The following is a 19065-nucleotide window of genomic DNA, read 5'->3' as shown; positions in this document are numbered from 1 at the left end:
GTCGATAGCGTGGTTAGTCTACAGCAGGGGTGGGCAACCTTTGTTACTGTAGGGCCAATTATAAATGTCAAAATTGGATCGAGGGTCGCACATGTGCATCACACACAGTGATTTTGCTTTGTTTCTTACCAAATATGCTTAACTACAAGTATAATTCGTATTTGATTCCAGCCACATTTTGCCAGATCGCAGAAAACTAGCATCAGGCGCATTAATCAGCTCAAAAATTTGTAATAATTGGACTCGTTTGCCAGTACTTTTGAAATCCAAGCGTCTGTGCGGGCCGCACAAGCTTTAATGAAGGGCCGCAGGTTGCCCACCCCTGGTCTACAGGTTAACTTATTTTAGGCATACAGTTATTTGCGACAGAAGCAAGTAGAAGTGCTGTAAATTATCAACTTGTACGTTGTGGATGATACTAATAGGTCTGAGAAATTTCTGACACGGTCCGATTGAAAAGAAGCTAATAATGGATCCATTATCTGACACTGATGACTTTGTTTGCACTACTTGCGCCTGCCAAATTAGGTTGGCGTATAAGTTTTGCCCACATTGCGGTTCAACTGTTAAGGTGGCGTACACAGGATCCGTTTCGGTCCGTTTTCGTCCGTCATGCGTGTAAATTTCGGTCCGTCGCCTTCCGTCGACGTTTATACACAGAATGCGAACCATGCGTTTTGTCCGAAAACGGAAGTTAACGCAAGGCCATCCGAACAAATATAACATGTTCTATTTTTTCGGACGTACGCATGCGATTTTCGGTGTAGTGATAGTGCAAAACTGAGAGATTTTTCTAGATTGGTTGATTAGCATCAATTATTTGGATCAAATCACAACAGCCCTCTTGTTTCTAATAATAAATAGAAGTGAAGTAATATGCTAGGTTTTATTTTTAAATCGGCAAAAAGACAGGCTTTGAACTCGACTGGAATGCAGAACAACAGCAGGATACAAAAAGCTAATAATGTAAGTGACAATAGCTTTTCGGGAAACAAAGGGGTCAGGAAAGAGTCAGTTCATAACTCAGTTATGGCAGTTAATGTCATTTATCGCCAAATTTTAGAAAAAAACTGCAAATATGCCATCAGGGTTTAGAAATTCGGAACTATGTTGTATTAATATTTAGGATGTTGCTTATGAAATTACAAGTCCATAGTTGTTAGGGATGAACCGAGCCGAGTACTCGGTACCGAGCATCGCTGTTTTTAATGCTCGGTGCTTGGCCGAGCAGTTGCACAAACTGACCCGAGCGTTAAATTTGCATATTCATGCCCTGCTAACATACGCAACTAGTGTTCTAAAGCAGTGCTCTTCAACCGGTGTGCACGGTGAACCCTAGGGTGCACCAAAATATGCACGGGGTGCACTAGTACGAAGGGGTATACAAGGGTGCATCACAAACTTTTAATGAGCCATTAATATTTGACTGTCAGGATATTAGAAAAAATATGTAGGTTTCAAATGATGTGAGCCTGTAACGGTTGCAACATTATTGTGCAATGTTTATGATAACGGTAACATGTTATTTCGCAATAACGTTTCACACCACGAAAAGGAAGTGGTTACCCTCATTTCTGCAGAGACTAATGTTTATATTTCCGTTTCTATGGTAGTCATAAGTTATTTTCAGCCATTTTTCGGGTTCCAGAAAGATCTAACAGTAAACATAGTGTTTATTCCCTTATGACACATATTTCCGTCGGTATTTGCAATGTTTCCGCAGTTGTGTTTCGTACTAGAACGCGTCGTTTCCACCCTGTGAAAAAGCATATGGTGTTCACCAAAAGGCGCTATGGCACTATAAATTACATGGCTACCTTAAAATAAATAATATGAGTAATATGAGAAAAAGAATTCGTACACCGGCCAATGTTTCACATTGTTATATAAGCGTAGACTTTGATGTTTTCGCCGTTCTATTTGTTCCTGCTATTTCCACCGGGAAAGCGGCTATTTTGGGGCTTCTATTGTTATCCCATGTGGATGTGCTGATTTGAACGTTCGCCTTTAACGTTATTCAAGAATACAAAGAAAGAAGAGAGATATGTGTGGCTGTTAATCAGTCAGCTGTTATTGAGATGCAAAGATCAGACTCTCCAAACAATTTCCAATGAACATCATAGTTTACATTGTAGCCGCCCTTAACAAGTCGTCATCGAGGCAGCAGCGGCTACAAGCCAAGGTAAACTTTTTTAATGTTTTATCCCCGTGTCCAAGTTTGATAGTGTCTGTGTTACAGTCGGGTTATACAGGACATCGAGTTTAAGCTTTTTCTCCTGTGTTTTACAGAAAATTCGCGAACATATGCTTGGAGTATTGGTAGCAATTCAAGCAATTTTTGCGAGCTCTGCTCGGTTTGATTGACATGATGATACGCATAATCATTTTTCATATCACTTTTATCTCAGTTAACCTTTTTAAGTAAACAGGGTGCATGAGTTCATCACAACAACTTTAAGGGTTCACCAAGCCCAAAAAGGTTGAAGAGCACTGTTCTAAAGGGTGTCTATGATCACAAACGAATGATTTTTAAATGCATTAGATGGGGGAAACGCGCACTTTATGGGCATGTACAGCTTAATAAAACACCACCCGTGACGTAGGTGACCTTGTAGAGCTAAAACGTAGAAAGGGGATTTTTTGTGACGTCATAATGCACCGAGCGTGCTCGACCAAACAGAACATTTGCAGTTTTGGCCCATCCCTAATAGTTGTTGTTTACAATTAAGTACTGGTTGATGTTTCGGTAACAATCTGTAAATTATGCACTTTTAGTTATCATGATGTGTTCATTTGTAGAATCCTTTGATTGACCAACAATATCAACTAAAGAAATCAAGTTTAACAAGAAAAACTAGTGTGAGAGAAACCTGCTTTGGAGAGAAATCTACCTTATAAATGCCTGTCATTAACTTCAGCAGAGTTTGGTTTAACAGGTAATTTAACTAATTTTTATTACATTTTTATGTGGATACATTTTTAATGGTGATAGAAATTTTGTGGGTTTTACCACAAATTGTTTTGACAACTTTTTATTATACATTGGGAAGGGTTTATTCTGCTTATCAAATCTACAATTTTGGAAGTATACATGACTCCTGTCTGTTACTTTTTTCTCCAGAAAAATGTGAAAGAAAGGTGACACCTAAACAAAAAGAAGACAGAAAATCCAATGGTTTAAGATTTATACACACCACCACAGGTATGTAAATTTAATGATTTTTGCTCCATATTTGCAATAAACCTACTATGTTTGTAAGGCATGGACTCAAACAATATTCAATCAGAGTACTGCAAGGAAAGAATTCTGATCAAAAATAGTATTATTTTTCACATCTTTATTGTAATTTGTAACCAAGGTTTGTGTTTAATATAAGAGTTGGAAACAAACCAGAAGTCAAATGAAATTGCACTTGTGGAATAAACAAAAGTACTTCTAAACCAATTTGTACATACTTTTGCATTTAAGTTTTTCTTATTAGAAGGATACCTGCAGGCAACAACCAGCACATTGCCAAATTACAAGAAGCCACCTACTGATGCTAGGATTGCCTTTATCTTTCCAAAATAAGAAAATGCTTGAGGCAATCTGAGAGGGGACAGGAGGGTTTTTAAAAGCAAATGAAATTCTGTATGAAGCATTCTGTATAAATACAAAAAAATCCTTTCAGTGTTTGTTCATCCCTGGTTTTACCATTTAAACATAATGATAATGTGCACTGTGTGTTTGTACTTTTTTATTTTGTCTGCTTCAAAAGTGTCTTTTAGAAGAAAAAAAATACAAATATTTTGTGACATTTGTTTTCCACTAGCGATGATATTGTACTGCTATCTTATTTGAGCAAGGTTTGTCGCCAGCAAATGCGAAGGGTACCCAGCAGACACACGACGTCCTATCGACGTTGAATAGATGTCGAAATGATGTCACGACGTCGAATCGACGAATTTCGACGTTCGGTCGTTATCTGTCCGTGATTACTACGTCTATTAGACGTCCAGTTTTGGTAAATATCGGACCAAACCAGAGGGTCGAAGTTTAGACGTCTTTTCGACTTACATATTTGGTCGAAACACGGGCCAAGTCACATGCCATTTCTTTGGACATTTTTGGACGTCGTATAGAGGTCAATATTTAGTAGATTTCACGTCGGTCACATATAAAATGGTTATCGACGTCCTTAGACGTAGAAATTTTAACTGATTTTCGACGTCATATTTTGGTCATTTGCAGTACGTCCAATAAAGGTCAAAATTTAGTAGATTTCGCGTCGGTCACTTATGAACTAGTTATCGACGTCCTTAGACGTAGAAATTTTAACTGATTTTCGACGTCATATTTTGGTCATTTGCAGTACGTCCAATAAAGGTCAAAATTTAGTAGATTTCGCGTCGGTCACTTATGAACTAGTTATCGACGTCCTTAGACGTAGAAATTTTAAATGATTTTCGACGTCATATTTTGGTCATTTGCAGTACGTCCAATAAAGGTCAATATTTAGTAGATTTCACGTCGGTCACTTATGAACTAGTTATCGACGTCCTTAGACGTAGAAATTTTAAATGATTTTCGACGTCATATTTTGGTCATGTGCAGTACGTCCAATAAAGGTCAATATTTAGTAGATTTTACGTCGGTCACATATGAAATGGTTATAGACGTCCTTAGACGTAGATATTTTAACTGATTTTCGACGTCATATTTTGGTCATTTGCAGTACGTCCAATAAAGGTCAATATTTAATAGATTTTTCGTCGGTCACATATGAACTAGTTATCGACGTCCTAAGACGTAGAAATTTTAACTGATTTTCGACGTCATATTTTGGTCATTTGCAGTACGTCCAATAAAGGTCAATATTTAATAGATTTTACGTCGGTCACATATGAACTAGTTATCGACGTCCTAAGACGTAGAAATTTTAACTGATTTTCGACGTCATATTTTGGTCATTTGCAGTACGTCCAATGAAGGTCAAAATTTAGTAGATTTTACGTCGGTCAAATATGAACTAGTTATCGACGTCCTAAGACGTAGAAATTTTAACTGATTTTCGACGTCATATTTTGGTCATTTGCAGTACGTCCAATAAAGGTCAAAATTTAGTAGATTTTACGTCGGTCACATATGAACTAGTTATCGACGTCCTAAGACGTAGAAATTTTAACTGATTTTCGACGTCATATTTTGGTCATTTGCAGTACGTCCAATAAAGGTCAAAATTTAGTAGATTTTACGTCGGTCACATATGAACTAGTTATCGACGTCCTTAGACGTAGAAATTTTAACTGATTTTCGACGTCTTTTTTTGGTCATTTGCAGTACGTCCAATAAAGGTCAATATTTAATAGATTTTACGTCGGTCACATATGAACTAGTTATCGACGTCCTTAGACGTAGAAATTGTAACTGATTTTCGAAGTCATTTTTATAGCCTGTGTTATATTTTCCGTCGATAAATTTTGTGTGATTTGAGTCTGGGACATTGAAAACTTGGATAAAGTTGTGTCGCGACAACGATGTTTTCACCAATCCTTTCTTTGCGAGTTCAAAAATACGGTACTTTAGACTCAGTGCAAGTTAAATGGATTTTCTGCGTTAAGAAACAGTTTTTCTTCACGTCGCCAAAATATTCCATGAAGCCTTTTGTTCCAGCTACTCCCTTGGGTATCGATGCAGTCAAGTGGAAAAATCATTTGATGTTTGACCCCATCCCAGTTGTTATCCCTGCAATGTTTATGGCGGGATGTCCATCAAACTTATTGTCAGGACTTCGAATTTAAATTGGGCGCGACTTTTTTATTCTCGCTCAAAATCTGTGACGTATTTTCTTTCCCGCGCAAACTTCGAGCCCAGTGAGAAAGAAAGAAGCATCGCAGAACCGAACGTGGTAACTGGCATAAGGCGAAGTCAGTTGTAGCTTATGTTTATAGGTTTGGTTTTTATCAACGAAGTACCGTTATTGCGTCTAAAGAGATTATGGCGTATTGGAGGCGATACAGGAAATTGAATAAAGCAGTTAATGTCACGTTTTCACCATCATCCAGTGATAGTGATATACGCCACGGTCTGTATTATAAGTGATATTCCATTGAGTCAGGATAAAAGAAGTACATAAATGGCGAAGAATGGTGATTTGAGTTGGCTAGGACCATTTTTCCACTCTGTTAAATTAATGTGGAATAGGTACAAGCCACAAATTATTTTGGGTTTTAAGACAATTGTTTTGTTTTAAGTAACGTCATAAAATCTGCACTGTGTCTCTTTAGTATACAGCCAACTTTACTACTTTATGATATGTTAAATAATCAAAATGGGATTTTTTTTTAAATTGATACAAATTTGCTACAGCTGGTTAAAAAACTGTATATTTAACTCCTGCATAGTAAATTATTGTTTAAAGAACCCTCAGAATCTGGTGACTGCGAATTGGAGGTAATACCAGTTCCTGAAGTTCCAGAGGAAGAAATGAATTACCTCAATGCCAAAAAGGTTTACGAAGGTTTTGTGTTTTGCTTCATTATTTCCATGGTTGATGTTCTTATTTAATTAGTGACCATGAACATGTGCACATTAGTGTTTTTGTACATGTATGTGCTGCCCCAATAGTTGACCAACATTAAATGTATTGCATTTCCAGAACATGTATCGAATGAAAGAATTAAATATAAGTTTTGTTGATGAACTCTGTGAGTCACCTGTCCTGGTACCCACCAAGTTTATGGCAATCAATTTACTTTTTGCATTGTCGTTAAGAATGTATACATATCATGGTGCAAAAATGTTTCCTTTTAAGTTAAACTTTTTTTATGGTGCAGATATCAGCACAACTTCTACCAACTTAAATGGAGGGCTTTCGGCAAAAACTGCAATGTCACAACTTCGTAAGTTTGAGTTTTAATGTTTTTTGAAATTGGTAAAACTTGTTTTGTGGGCAGAAAATGGTTTGTCTTGATTGTGTTTGTTTGAATATACTGCACTGTAAGTAAGCATATACAGTATAGTACAACAAAGTACAACGTTATTTAGGTTTTCAAAGAAAGGTATTGTTTATGCTCCAAAACATTACACAAAAGATTGATGGAATTGGACGAAATCACCTCCCCCAAACAGATCCATTTCATGTTGAGAACAATAGAGTTACAGATCGAAAATAAAGAACAGCAAAACCTGCTGGTAAGTACTTTTGTTTGCTAGCCAATTACAAATTGATTTGTAATGTTCATAAAAGGTGCTTTTGTGTAGTACACTATATTTTAATTATATAATACTTAAAAAGTTTGTCATAAAACACAAATATAATATCTGAAGATGCATTTTTCTCTTTGTTACCCAAATTAGTTTATTGGTAGTCAACATTTGGTCAACTTTAAATGTCGACACTTTAGTCTGGTGGTACCAAACGCTGCACAGTATGTCAGGAAAGTGTGTGAAACATCATATGCCAACAAATAGGTTTTGGAACAAACTTTACTAGTTGCAGCATAAATTGTTTTCTGAATATGCAAAAAAAATAGCCAAGCTTGGCTCATTTTTGCAAAAAATAAACATTTTGACAGAAAATTTTTGTACATTCATAATTAACTCAAAAATGCTGATGAGAGGAGCTTTTTGAAAACTTAACATGTGGTACCATACAGTGTTTAGTACCATCCCTTCAATATGTGGTTTCCAATCCACTTTAAAATTCATTTTTTGTTCCAAATGCTTTTAGTAACACAGGCATTTTGCTCAGTTGAAAACAATCCATTTATGCTAATGTTCTACAGAGACTACAACTGAAACTTGTTGGTAGGAACAAGGCTAAAGACAGTGTCAATCAAATTCTGAAAAGGTAAAAATGGTTTTGGATGCAGATGCTTTTGAATTAATGCAATAACAAAATTAACTCTGTATCCTTTTCTGTAGAATGTTTACAAATTCGTTTATGGCAAGCATGAACCTTCAAGGAGGGCATGGAAAAGTGACTTTTTCAAAATCCGCATTATTATCCCCATTAAGTTGTACTTGGTAAGTTGCTTCTTTTGTCACAATATTTATTTTCTACATGTGTACATTTCGGGCAACTACTTTGCTTTGCCATTAAAGCAACATGTTGCATGCCTTTTATTATGGGTCCTCTTTCCCAATTTTTACCTTCTGCGTTTCCCATTTTAAAATTGACCTATTCTCTAGTGTGTTGTTGCATGTGTCACATGTTGTATAATATAGATTTGCTTGTTTTTCTTACAAAACCATTTTTTGCAGAGGCAGTGCTGGAACTTCATACAAATGTGCTGGAGACCGCATATACAAAGGACGTTGGGGTTACTTGAAACATGCGCCTGCTAAAAAGGAGGTCGCTTGTCCTCCAATTCAAGTTTGCCCACTTGAACTTTTCATGTTGGGTACCAGTTGAACTGGACCAGTGGTGTTGTTCATTTTACTTTTTCGCATTCTTTTCATACATCTTCGTTTCCTTTCATTAAATATTTTTAAGTTGAAGATGGTGGACTACTTATGACGGCTATTTGACGTCTTGTACAGACGAAAAATGGACGTCGATAGGCGAGAACAGGCGTCTTTTGGACATGGGTTTTCGACTAAATATCGACGCAGAATAGGCATCCGAAAGGAGATCAACGAATGAATTTCGACGTCAAATTGACGTCCAGCTAAACACGTCTTAATTTGATACCGTTATCGACGTCTTCTGCATTTGCACTTTCGACCAAAAACGTACCAGGTTTCGACCACTAGTAGAAAAAACGAATAAGTTTCGACGTCAGATTGACGTCCACCTAAACACGTCTTAATTTGATACCGTTATCGACGTCTTTTGCATTTGCACTTTCGACCAAAAACGTACCAGGTTTCGACCACTAGTAGAAAAAACGAAAAAGTTTCGACGTCAATCCGACGTCCAGTTAAATACGTTTTAATTTGGGACCGTTATCGACGTCTTTTGAATTTGCATTTTTCACCAAAAATGTACCAATTTGCGACCACTGGTCGTGACCACAATTCGACGTCTATATGACGTACATGTGTCTGCTGGGTAGGTTCGATAATGTCAATTGCAAACATTTTAAATTGAAATTTTTGATCGGTGTTATCGAGTTCAGCAATATTAAAATCCCACCAGCACCGTGATAACCCAAATGCAAGAAATTAGCGGTGTTCCTTCTTCGAACCGCCAAACAACTGATTTGGAATAGGACGCATTCAAGCGAAACGTCGCATCGTTCGGGTCCTGTGTATACCACCAAACGCAGCCACATTCGGGACGTAAATTCGGTCCGTTTACGCACGTCAGATTACGGACCGTTTTTCGCATGCGTTTACGCACGTTGACGGAATACGCAGTCTGTGTACAGCCACCTTTATTCCTGAAGAACTTGTCATCAAAAGTTATTTTCTTAGGGGGTTCAAATATTGCACTATTAGGGAGTTCATGTCTAAATATCATGGAATTTACTCGAGCAAAAGAACTTTAAGACGACGAATACAGAGTTGTGGATTGCGACGTCGGTCTGCACCTGTAGATGAGACTGCAATTATTCATGAAATACGTCAAAAACTGAACAGTTCCTCGTGTATGTTGGGCTGCAGAAGTATGTGGCAGAGTCTTAGATTGGAGGGGTACACGATGTCGCGAAATCGCATAGCAAAACTAATGAACGAATTAGATCCAGATGGTTGTGCTACTCAACAACGAAGGTGTTTGCGACGAAGGACCTATTACAACGAAGGACCAAACCACTGTTGGCATATAGATGGTTACGACAAGCTAAAACCATACGGTATTGCAATACATGGTTGCATTGACGGTTGGAGTCATAAAATAATGCGGCTAGCAGTTTTAAGATCAAATAATAATACCTTCGTGGTAGCACACCTTTTTTTAAAAACCGTAATGTCTGTAGAGGGCTTCCCGCGAAAAGTGCGGTCAGATTGTGGGACCGAAAACGTACATGTTGCAGCTGCGCAGTGCTACCTCAATAACTCTTCATCCGCGCACATTTACGGAACATCTCCGCACAATCAACGTATCGAATCCTGGTGGTCTTTTTTGCGAAGAAGTTGCACAACGTGGTGGATTAATTTGTTTAAGGATCTAATCGAAAAAGACATTTTTACCCCAGGAAACCAAACACAAACGGAAGCGTTGTGGTTTTGGTTTTCAAATGTACTGAACAAGGAGATGAACTTAGCAAAGAATAAGTGGAATACCCATTACATTCAAAAATCAAGAAGAGAAACTGTGTCAGGAAGGCCTAATGAGCTGTATTACTTGCCGGAATTACACTGTGGAGAAAATCAACTCCGACCCACCGCCACGGAACAAATCGACCATCTACAGCTTAGCCTGGCAGAAGCAAACAGTACCAATCCAGACACAGAAAACAATTTACATCAGGAATATTTCAGTGTCATACAGCAAACTTTGGGATTGCCAACACCAACCCAATGACATGAAGCATTGGAAGTCTACAAGCGATTGATACAGTACGCTATTGATTCACAGTAAATCGTCCAATTTTTAGCAGGTTGTTTGTTTTATCCGAACAGTACATTAAATAGTTGTTGTAACCATTCAGCCATGCTTGTACAATACATTGCATACGTGTTCAAAAAAGGTGTTGTTAACGCGTATGTTGCAAAATCATAAATTCTGCAAACTTTCATAAACTGTACATGACCCATCATATTTGTGCTTGTTTGAGCATTAAGGATGAATTTTTTAATCAACTACATTACAACATATATAAATGGATCTATCTTTAAGAGATATATTTAAACCGAAAAATACGTTAAGTTTGCATAGGATTGGAAGCGCAACACCATGATTTACTGAACCAAGAATAAAAACAGTCCTTAAAAGTAGTCGAGTAATCCGATTAGGTAGCCTGAAGGTTAGGTGTTTGCCGCTCGCATCCACCTCACTCGTAAGAGTACGCGAAGGCAAACGAATATGAGTGGCACTGAACTGATGAAAACACACGTTCAATACTAGTTTACTTTTTTTTTGAATCATGATCCCATCAATACCGGTAGCGAACCGATATGCTTTAGCCACCCAGTCAGAAATTTTCTCCGATTTATGCCCGGCCGATATTTTTTATAATTGATTTATACTTGTACGCCGTGCCACCCTTGTGTCTGATGTACAGTCACCTTGCAGGCTTTTCAATGTGAGCCATCAACCACAGAAGACTTGCATCAGTTGTTGTGTCAAATAAAGGTGGTTGTTTGTTATTTTTTATTTATTGAAGAAGGATTTCAAAAATGTATCTTTTTTATGATTTTAAAGCAGTCGCCCGAAATGTAGAAAGAAAGACCCTATACGGGCCACAGTAAGGGCTTATGTGCGAACTATTATGAAAGAAGAGCTGACCATGAAGTACTCATGGTCAGGATTGGGTCCGGGAAAAGAAAGCTACCAAACGGGCATACAGAGATTCTAAAGCATAAGCAATAATGATAAGTAAGTACAAGCACAATATGGTTTATAACACTAAAATACAAAATTTGTTTCGACCGTAGCAACTTGTTTATTTTGTCCACTTGCATTATAAAAACAAAAACAACATAGCTTTCTTTTTGCAGCATGTTTAGGCTACGCCTGCCACAAAAACGCCAGCACTGAAGATATTATTAATAAAGTAAAGACCGTTTTCTCGCAAGTCCCAGATTGAGATGGTGGCAGAAATAAGAGAAACCTACCAGCTGACTCCAGTGATAGCAGCTTCAGCAGCGAGCCTACGCCGCTAATGTCAGGAGCGAATAAATACATCGCCTATGCATTTTCGTTAAATACACTCAATTGAAACTTGCTGTTTGGTCTACATGTTATAGCAGGTCAAGTTTTTGAGGCGATAATCGTGGATATCCTACATAGTGTTGTACCGAATCGGCTAAATTTCGATTCGGCCGAAACCGAATATTCGGCGGTTTTGCCGAATAAATTCGGCCGAATCAACCGAATCATTTATGACGTCAGGCGACTTCGTACAGTATGCGTTTGACATGAAAAAAATGTTTATCTACCATGCAACTAGTGCAGAATAGTTGTGTTTCGTCCTCATTTCAGTTCTGTGGGATTTCAAAATGCCTCAAGCATGATTGCAACCTGCCAATGAATTACCATTTTTTTTACTACAGTGGGAAAAACGATAATTTTTTGAAAAAGATTAAAATTGACCCGATTTTCGTTATGTTTGTGCTTTTGAAGGATTGCGTGGTACCTTAATAATCAGAAAAGACACGTTTAACGCTTTAAATATGTGTTCGTAAAAGATTCGGTTTCGGCCGAATCGCAACAAATTATTCGGCCGAATACGAATCTTTGCAAAAATGACCGATTCGGCCGAATAAATTCGGCAAACCGAATATTCGGTACATCTCTAATCCTAAATACATCATTAGAATTTCTTTGTTTAGTATGGAATAATCATGGTTGATAATTCTCAAGTGCCGGTGTTACTTTTAAGGGAACTAACGGAGATAATTTACATGGTCAGTATACAATGACCACATCATGTTTTTATGCATGATAACGTGAAAACTTATCTATGATCGGGGGTAATTTTTCTGACTGGAGTAGGGAGCATAACATACTCAGTTAAAGAAAATTTTTATTTTACGGAAAGCAGGTGCACCATCACTTGGTTTTGGCTCGGCAAACTAATGAGCACGCCCATTGCCCTAGTCTAATTTGCAACCAATTACAAAAACATGTTTTCGACTACTGTTAAGTTAAACAAAACAAACGAAAAGCATATCAAAAGCACATTTAAACTTGTCCAAACCCAATTTCACACGTGATAGCACACTGAAAGGCATTCAACATTTCCTCTTGCGTTTCTATATGAACTGGCAGGACAACACTGATAGCACAAGTGCTCACAGTAGGAAGACACCTGCATTTCGTTCCGCCCGGCGACATCCATGAAGAAACGAAATACTTAAATCATTTGGCAACCCAAGAGGTGGTACAGTGGCAGTTCCTGTTAAAAATTTCATGAGCTTGTGGAATTCAAGTGGAAAAATACGACAGATGTTTCTTGATTTAAGCAAGACAATGAAAAGTAAAGCAACTCACGCTTGCGCTTGCCATCATTCCAGCAGCAATCAGTAAAATCGAGAAATGCTTTGTACGTGGTCATTTCTTTCATTTTTTTGTTACTGCCATCCTCTGCAAATGAAGGTTTCACTATTTGGAGGAAACTATTGTGATCCCACGTGAACAAACTACCGGGACAGAAGACAGGCTGCAACAATTCGGCATGATTTTTTATAACATCTCGGATGTTGCAGCACTCCAAACCCTCCGCAATGCCAACCAGAACAGGAAGACATGGCTCAATTTTTGATTTAATAAAAATAGATCTGAAAAACAATCAAGTTAGTAAAAAAAAACGTTTAAACCTAGGAACTCACTGTAAAACATTGTCTCTGTTTTTCAACGTAGCTTTTGTGGGATCATCTCTATATCCTATATTTTCCAGCATCACACAAGCCTGATGTGTATCAAAAATCTCTACAACTTCTTTGTCTGCTTTCGCTGCTCTGAGCTGTAAAGCAATAAGCGAAATTTACTTACTTAGTAAATATATACAGCAGTAAGGAAATTATACTGTGAGTGCGATATGGCAGAGTATGTTTTATTTGTATCCATATACTTCAAGTATGTATATAAAACAATTAAAAATAAACAACTTACCTCATTGTAAACAGATCCATACTCGCACTTTCTATCGAGCTGGAGTGGTAAATTCGGACTTTATCAATTCCGCCAGATAAATAGCAGTATAACCAAGGGACAAATAATCCCGGCCCAGGTCCACCATGACACAAGCTGGCTGCTATGAGATGTCCAATAGTTCGCGCTGTACCATCAGTAACGCTAACAGTCCCACATACAGGCTCATATCCACTCCCACCCACGTTTTCAGCAAAAAACTGTTGTTTGACCTCCATCATCGATTCTATAACAATACATTTGCTCGTTATGTGTTAGGCACACACAAGCGCTGTAAAAAACATCAGGGACAGATTAGCAGCTTAAATCACGGTGCAACGTACTTGTATAGAAATCTCTGGATACTCCTCCCGTGTCAACCCCCGCTTCACCAATGAATTCAATGTTATAAGACCTGTTGCGTTTTTTCCAATTCCATGGCTTCATAAAAAAATTGTGGAAATCGCGAAAAGCAAAATTTCTTCGTTTTATTGTTTGTACTTCTGATTTACTATATTTGGCAATTTCCAAAGCTTTAACGATTGCTACCTTTATCGCAGCCGGAGTGTTCGTTGTACTGCAGCCATCATCCGAGACTGCGTAATCACTATCATTCTCTTCCTCTTCTAACTTCATACAGATGTTGTCCTCTGTAGTACCACATGCGAACGCGGTTTGCTTTCTGCTTAAACATTCATCAGCATGAATCTTGATTTCGGATAGAGGATACTGTCGATTGCATACCGGACAACGCATTTTGGCTTCCGTGGTGTCGAAAAACGATAAACCGTCAGTATCGTTTTCGGTTTCTTGGCAACTTTTACCACTAACGCACGCTTTTTCTGTATCTTTTGCAATCAAGTCACATGATCCACTTACAAACCCTTTTTTGACGTCGGGTATTTCTTCACTGAGGTAAAAGCATAATCGTGCGTAAGGTTTTCCTAATTCTTCTTTAAAACGCATTAATGTAAACGGTTAATTTTGCCCAGGAACGTTTACTATTTTCTGGCCATCTCTAAACACCAAATGATAAGCACTCGTTTCATCAAAGTCAACATCGAAAATACTTCTCTTTTTTTACAGCGGCCTCGTGTATCTCCTCGCTTGTAGCACCTTTTCTTATGGTCAAAGGAAGCATCGTTCCTCTCAATGAGATCCATTTTCCATAATCGTTGCGGCGAATTAGGGCAATTTGAATGGCAACTTCATCGTCTTTACCATTTCTGCGTGGTTTAGACTTTGGTCGGTAGGACATGGCAAGCTTTGTTGCATAATAGTTGAAGCTAGGTATTCCAGTTATTGATGAAGTACTTGTTTTCGATGATGACTGACTGGAACCAAACGATGATTCGGGGGTGGCAACGCGAGACTGTGTTATGCAGAACGAGCACTGCGGGCAAAAACGAAAGCTAGCTTGCAAAGTCATTCCGCAACGCGGACAAACCATTTTTTACGATTTTACTAGAAGTAAACGAATAAAAGTTACTCCTGCACGACACATGAGCTACATAACTTCAGTGTTTCCCAGGCAAATATAATGCAATAAAAAATAGTCTACTGCAGATATAGTCTACAAGTAAAATATTTTCAAGCAGATAAAATAGTCCAGTAGTCAGTATTCTTACACACATGGTGAGATGTTTTGATTAACTTTAGTTTGGTTGTTTGCTGTAAATTTCACTGCCTCGCGGTAGTAGGGTTACCCGTAACCTGCCCCTAAGCGGGCTTTTCTTATTCCCTAAATCCTTTAACTAGAAACAAATCGACAGCTAAACTCAACTGTTATTTCCAGCATTGTACCATTACCAGCAACTGAACAAACTGCTCATCCAGCACCATGGCGGCTTTTTTATCAGTACACTGAATCCAATTGTTGAGCCTAAGCATGGTCATAAAAGCCTTTATATGTCACAATTACGTTCTAATATTACGTCATATTAGAATACCTTAACTGTGCTGCATTACAGGTTTTGCCTTTTGAATGTATTTTGGTTTTTTAATGTGTTTCGTATTTTTATTGTGTTTCTCTTTTTAAATGTGTTTCGGTTTTTTAATGTGTTTTGCTTTTTTAATGTGTTTTGCTTTTTTAATGTGTTTTGCTTTTTTAATGTGTTTCGGTTTTTTAATGTGTTTCGCTTTTATAATGTGGTTCGCTTTTTTAATGTGTTCCGTTTTTTTAATGTGTTTCACTTTTTTAATGTGTTTTAGACGTGGCCACTATGGGCCACCGTAGTTCTGCCGTCATTTGGTAAAGCCTGGTATGCGCCATTTTTTAACTTTGGAGAAAAACGCCCTTTTTGCGTTCGGTGAAAAAGTATAAAACGTAGCTGACTTTTTTCCTTAAGTGTAATTTGAAAGAGTGGCCAGATATAATATTTTTGAAATATCGATCACAAACCTTTATTGTTTTGTTTCTTGCTATTTTTTTATCGATTGATTGGTATACCATGTTTTACCAAATACGAATTGTACTTGAAATAATGAAGTAATCGGTAAAACCTGGTATCTTTCGTGTACCGGCTAAAAAATGTCACCCACTGTTTACTAATCCTGGTGTATGCACTACAAATCGTTTTCTTACTATTATTGGTATGTAATTCGTTAAATTCCGCATTTTCCATTCATAAAGCTGCACCAGTCAGTATTAAATCAAATGCCACCATATATTTGGACATACAGTTTATTCATGATAATTCTCATCAATAACACAACACAACAAACTTATTAACTCGTTTTGTGCCAAAGATAAATACAAGTTAGGTTAACACTTTTCTGTCACTTCATCTGGGTCTCTGGACACACACAAATCTGGTGCATCACCCTCAGGGATTCCAGCCCAAAACTGAGCTTTCCTTGGTGACATATGTGGAACCAGGTTTCGTGTTATCTTATCTTTTTTATACTTGTTAAGTCCACGAGGTGATGTAAGGCACAGTGGAAATATCTTGTCAACATCTGCTTTACGAAATTTAGTTAGGAGGAACTCTGTTTCTTCATAAGTATCAGCTGCATGATCATATTTGAAAGAGAGTTTTGTTGAACCACGCTGAAGTTTGATAACTTTTTCATGTGCAGTCAGAAAATTTACACATCTGTGTATGGGTGAGAGTTAAAGGACGAATTTTTCTCGATGCTGTTTGCACAAGAGCTTCAAAATCATTCCAGTCATGAAGTTCAGGAGCTGTTTTCATTTTTGAACCAATTAGCCCATGAACTGAATCAGGTCTCATGAAGGTGTGCCCCTTTTCAAGGTATTTCATTTCAATTTGGTTTGGCCCACCGCTTTTATTAACACACATCGACAAGGCACTTAGCAAAGTCCAATTTTTGTTCTGTGCACAACAATTGTCGGACCTGCATCAAATCACGTGGTCTCTCCTGAATAATCAGCAAACATCTGTTCTTTTCTCGAGATTGCTTTTTGTAATTTATATTTTTCCCTTTTCGTCGACCCCATTAACCTTGAGTAATCAAGCGTAATGACTGTGGTTCATCAAGTGTATTGATTCAATTTCCCTTGTGACGGATTTCTTTCCCCTTGAGTTTTGTTATCTGTTGTTCAATCAAGATCGCTATCGAATTTTTTGAGTATAAATATCGGACCACAAACATTAAAATTCATTCCAATTCTAATTCGGATTCCAATTCTGATTCTATCTTTCAACCGTTAAAATTCTGGTAAAAGTGCGAATACTATATTCTGTCTTTATTCGCCAACGTATGCGTCGATCGTGAACTTGATGTCCGCTGAAATCGGATAAGTAAGTTATCTGTGTTCGTCTGTTTGTTATGTTGCTTGTAATAAAACTCTTGAAGTAGATACTTAAGTCTGTGCTATGCTCAGTTATTAACCGGAGTCAGCTTTGCATTCGCTGCAGACCAAAATGTAAAGCTATCATAACTGGAAAGAACACATATAACCTTGTAATAAGAAGCGGCAACATCTGCTGCACATCGGCCCGTGATTGCCTTATGCCAGAGCACACAAATATCATTTTCACCCTTAAGGTCACAAAAGGTTTCATTAAAAACTGTTAATCTGCTCACAAAAAAATTGTGACTTTAAACTCATCTTTGGAAGCATAATTACTTTTTGCATGTCTGCAGCAAGTGAAATGTGACCAGTAGTAGGAATGCTCTCTTTGTCTAATTGGTAATAGTGCCTGGCTTGTTTAGCATGAACCAGGTGTTTTTAGCTGCTGTGCAAGTACTGCATTGATATTCAGATTCATCTTGCTTGTGAGAATGTGTTTTGTAAAAATTACAAGTATCACATTCGTCTTGTGATGGCCGAGAGAAACCAATATTAATTGATTGAAATATTTTTTGATACACTGAGTAAGATACTGGTGTGTGGCCTGGATTAAGATTAAAATTCTTCCACATGTATCGAATTGATAATTCCGGATCCAAGTATTGTCGATTGGGAGAATGTTGTCTATTGTAATGTGAAACTTGAGGATTGAATGATTGGATGTGAGCCATAATATCTTCTGTTGTACTTTCATTAGATTTGTTTCTTGAGCCCCTGTTTTCTTGAGGTGATGACAGTTGATGCAATTTCTGCCATTTAACAAATTCTGTGACAAAACCATCACCTTTCATGCCCAGTGTGGCCAGAAAAAAAGTTTTACAAACAGAGATTGTTTTTTCAGAAGAATTTGGTAATACATACATCATTGAATTATTTTTTCGCGATCCTTTCACTCTTGTTCTTTTAACAGGTTTAACTGATATAAAACTTCTCATGAATTCATGTCTCCCACAGAAATCTCTAGACCAAAATTCATGATGAATTGCTTTCCTTTGACTGGTACTAAAATGAGTTGAACATTTTTTAAAACAAGTTTTCTTGCAAGGTGGCAACAGTTTATATTTGTTTAAATAGTGTTGACATTTTTCTTTTTGATTGCGTCTTTGTTTGTTGAAATCTGAATTATCCGGTGTTTCCAAGGTAGCATCACCTTAACAAATATATTGTAACTATTAGTATAAACATTAACATGCCACACTATTAGGCAAACATCTCATGTTTTTACAATTTGACATAATTTTACATGGCTTACTTAATAATCAACTGCAGTTGCAAACAAAAGGCCCAATCACAATAACATCAAATGTAATGTATGTATTTTTATAAGCATAAGGCTAAGATATAAATCATGCTACCTGATTCACAAGGTTGAACCATAGTATACTAACATGGTAGTCCAGCTATTGTTACCGTCACGCTTGATTAACGTATGTTGATGAGAAAGCAGTCAGCAATGATAATGGTTTTGCAGCAACTTTTGGGTATGTATTCATCATAATTGCCCAAAATTTATCCAAGGTATTATCT

At 37.4% G+C, this 19065-nt stretch overlaps 2 protein-coding genes, 1 long non-coding RNA gene and 2 pseudogenes across 4 annotated transcripts; 3 read left to right on the top strand and 2 right to left on the bottom strand.

The window, feature by feature from the left end:
• Positions 1-2805: 2805 nt before the first annotated feature.
• On the top strand, positions 2806-3769 carry LOC145234626 (uncharacterized). The gene is made up of 3 exons (XR_013861307.1): positions 2806-2936; positions 3122-3202; positions 3483-3769. It is a non-coding gene; the product is annotated as an uncharacterized LOC145234626 (long non-coding RNA).
• A 2115-nt stretch (positions 3770-5884) lies between these two features.
• On the top strand, positions 5885-8482 carry LOC145234058 (uncharacterized). Of its 2 annotated transcripts, none has more exons than XM_080098835.1 (6): positions 5885-6500; positions 6817-6882; positions 7028-7174; positions 7768-7832; positions 7907-8008; positions 8246-8482. In XM_080098835.1, coding segments are annotated over exons 2-6 (354 nt in total). In that variant the 5' UTR covers positions 5885-6500; positions 6817-6843; the 3' UTR covers positions 8247-8482. The 2 variants fall into 2 exon arrangements, with proteins under 2 accessions (XP_079954961.1, XP_079954960.1); XM_080098834.1 differs by having other exon boundaries at positions 5886-6490.
• A 787-nt stretch (positions 8483-9269) lies between these two features.
• On the top strand, positions 9270-10508 carry LOC145234057 (uncharacterized; annotated as a pseudogene).
• Positions 10509-12773: 2265 nt separating this feature from the next.
• LOC145231996 (uncharacterized) lies at positions 12774-14477 on the bottom strand (annotated as a pseudogene).
• A 2313-nt stretch (positions 14478-16790) lies between these two features.
• Positions 16791-18906, bottom strand: LOC145233733 (uncharacterized). The gene is made up of 3 exons (XM_080098507.1): positions 18894-18906; positions 17605-18688; positions 16791-17078 (listed from the first exon to the last, which is right to left on the bottom strand). Exon 2 carries the CDS (start codon positions 18471-18473, stop codon positions 17871-17873), a length of 603 nt encoding a protein of 200 aa, XP_079954633.1. The 5' UTR covers positions 18474-18688; positions 18894-18906; the 3' UTR covers positions 16791-17078; positions 17605-17870.
• Between the last annotated feature and the right edge of the window lie 159 nt (positions 18907-19065).

Source organism: Phallusia mammillata, chromosome 6 (genome assembly GCF_965637545.1).
Source record: "Phallusia mammillata chromosome 6, kaPhaMamm4.hap1.1, whole genome shotgun sequence".
Lineage (NCBI taxonomy): Eukaryota > Metazoa > Chordata > Ascidiacea > Phlebobranchia > Ascidiidae > Phallusia > Phallusia mammillata.
This window is presented reverse-complemented; position numbering and strand designations above follow the sequence as displayed.

Coding starts and splice junctions, on each gene's coding strand:
- LOC145233733 (XM_080098507.1), bottom strand. CDS start 18,473: ATGAGAAGTTTTATATCAGTTAAACCTGTTAAAAGAACAAGAGTGAAA.
- LOC145234058 (XM_080098835.1), top strand. CDS start 6,844: ATGGAGGGCTTTCGGCAAAAACTGCAATGTCACAACTTC. Junction 6,883..7,027: donor AACTGCAATGTCACAACTTC/GTAAGTTTGAGT, acceptor AACGTTATTTAG/GTTTTCAAAGAAAGGTATTG. Junction 7,175..7,767: donor AAGAACAGCAAAACCTGCTG/GTAAGTACTTTT, acceptor AATGTTCTACAG/AGACTACAACTGAAACTTGT.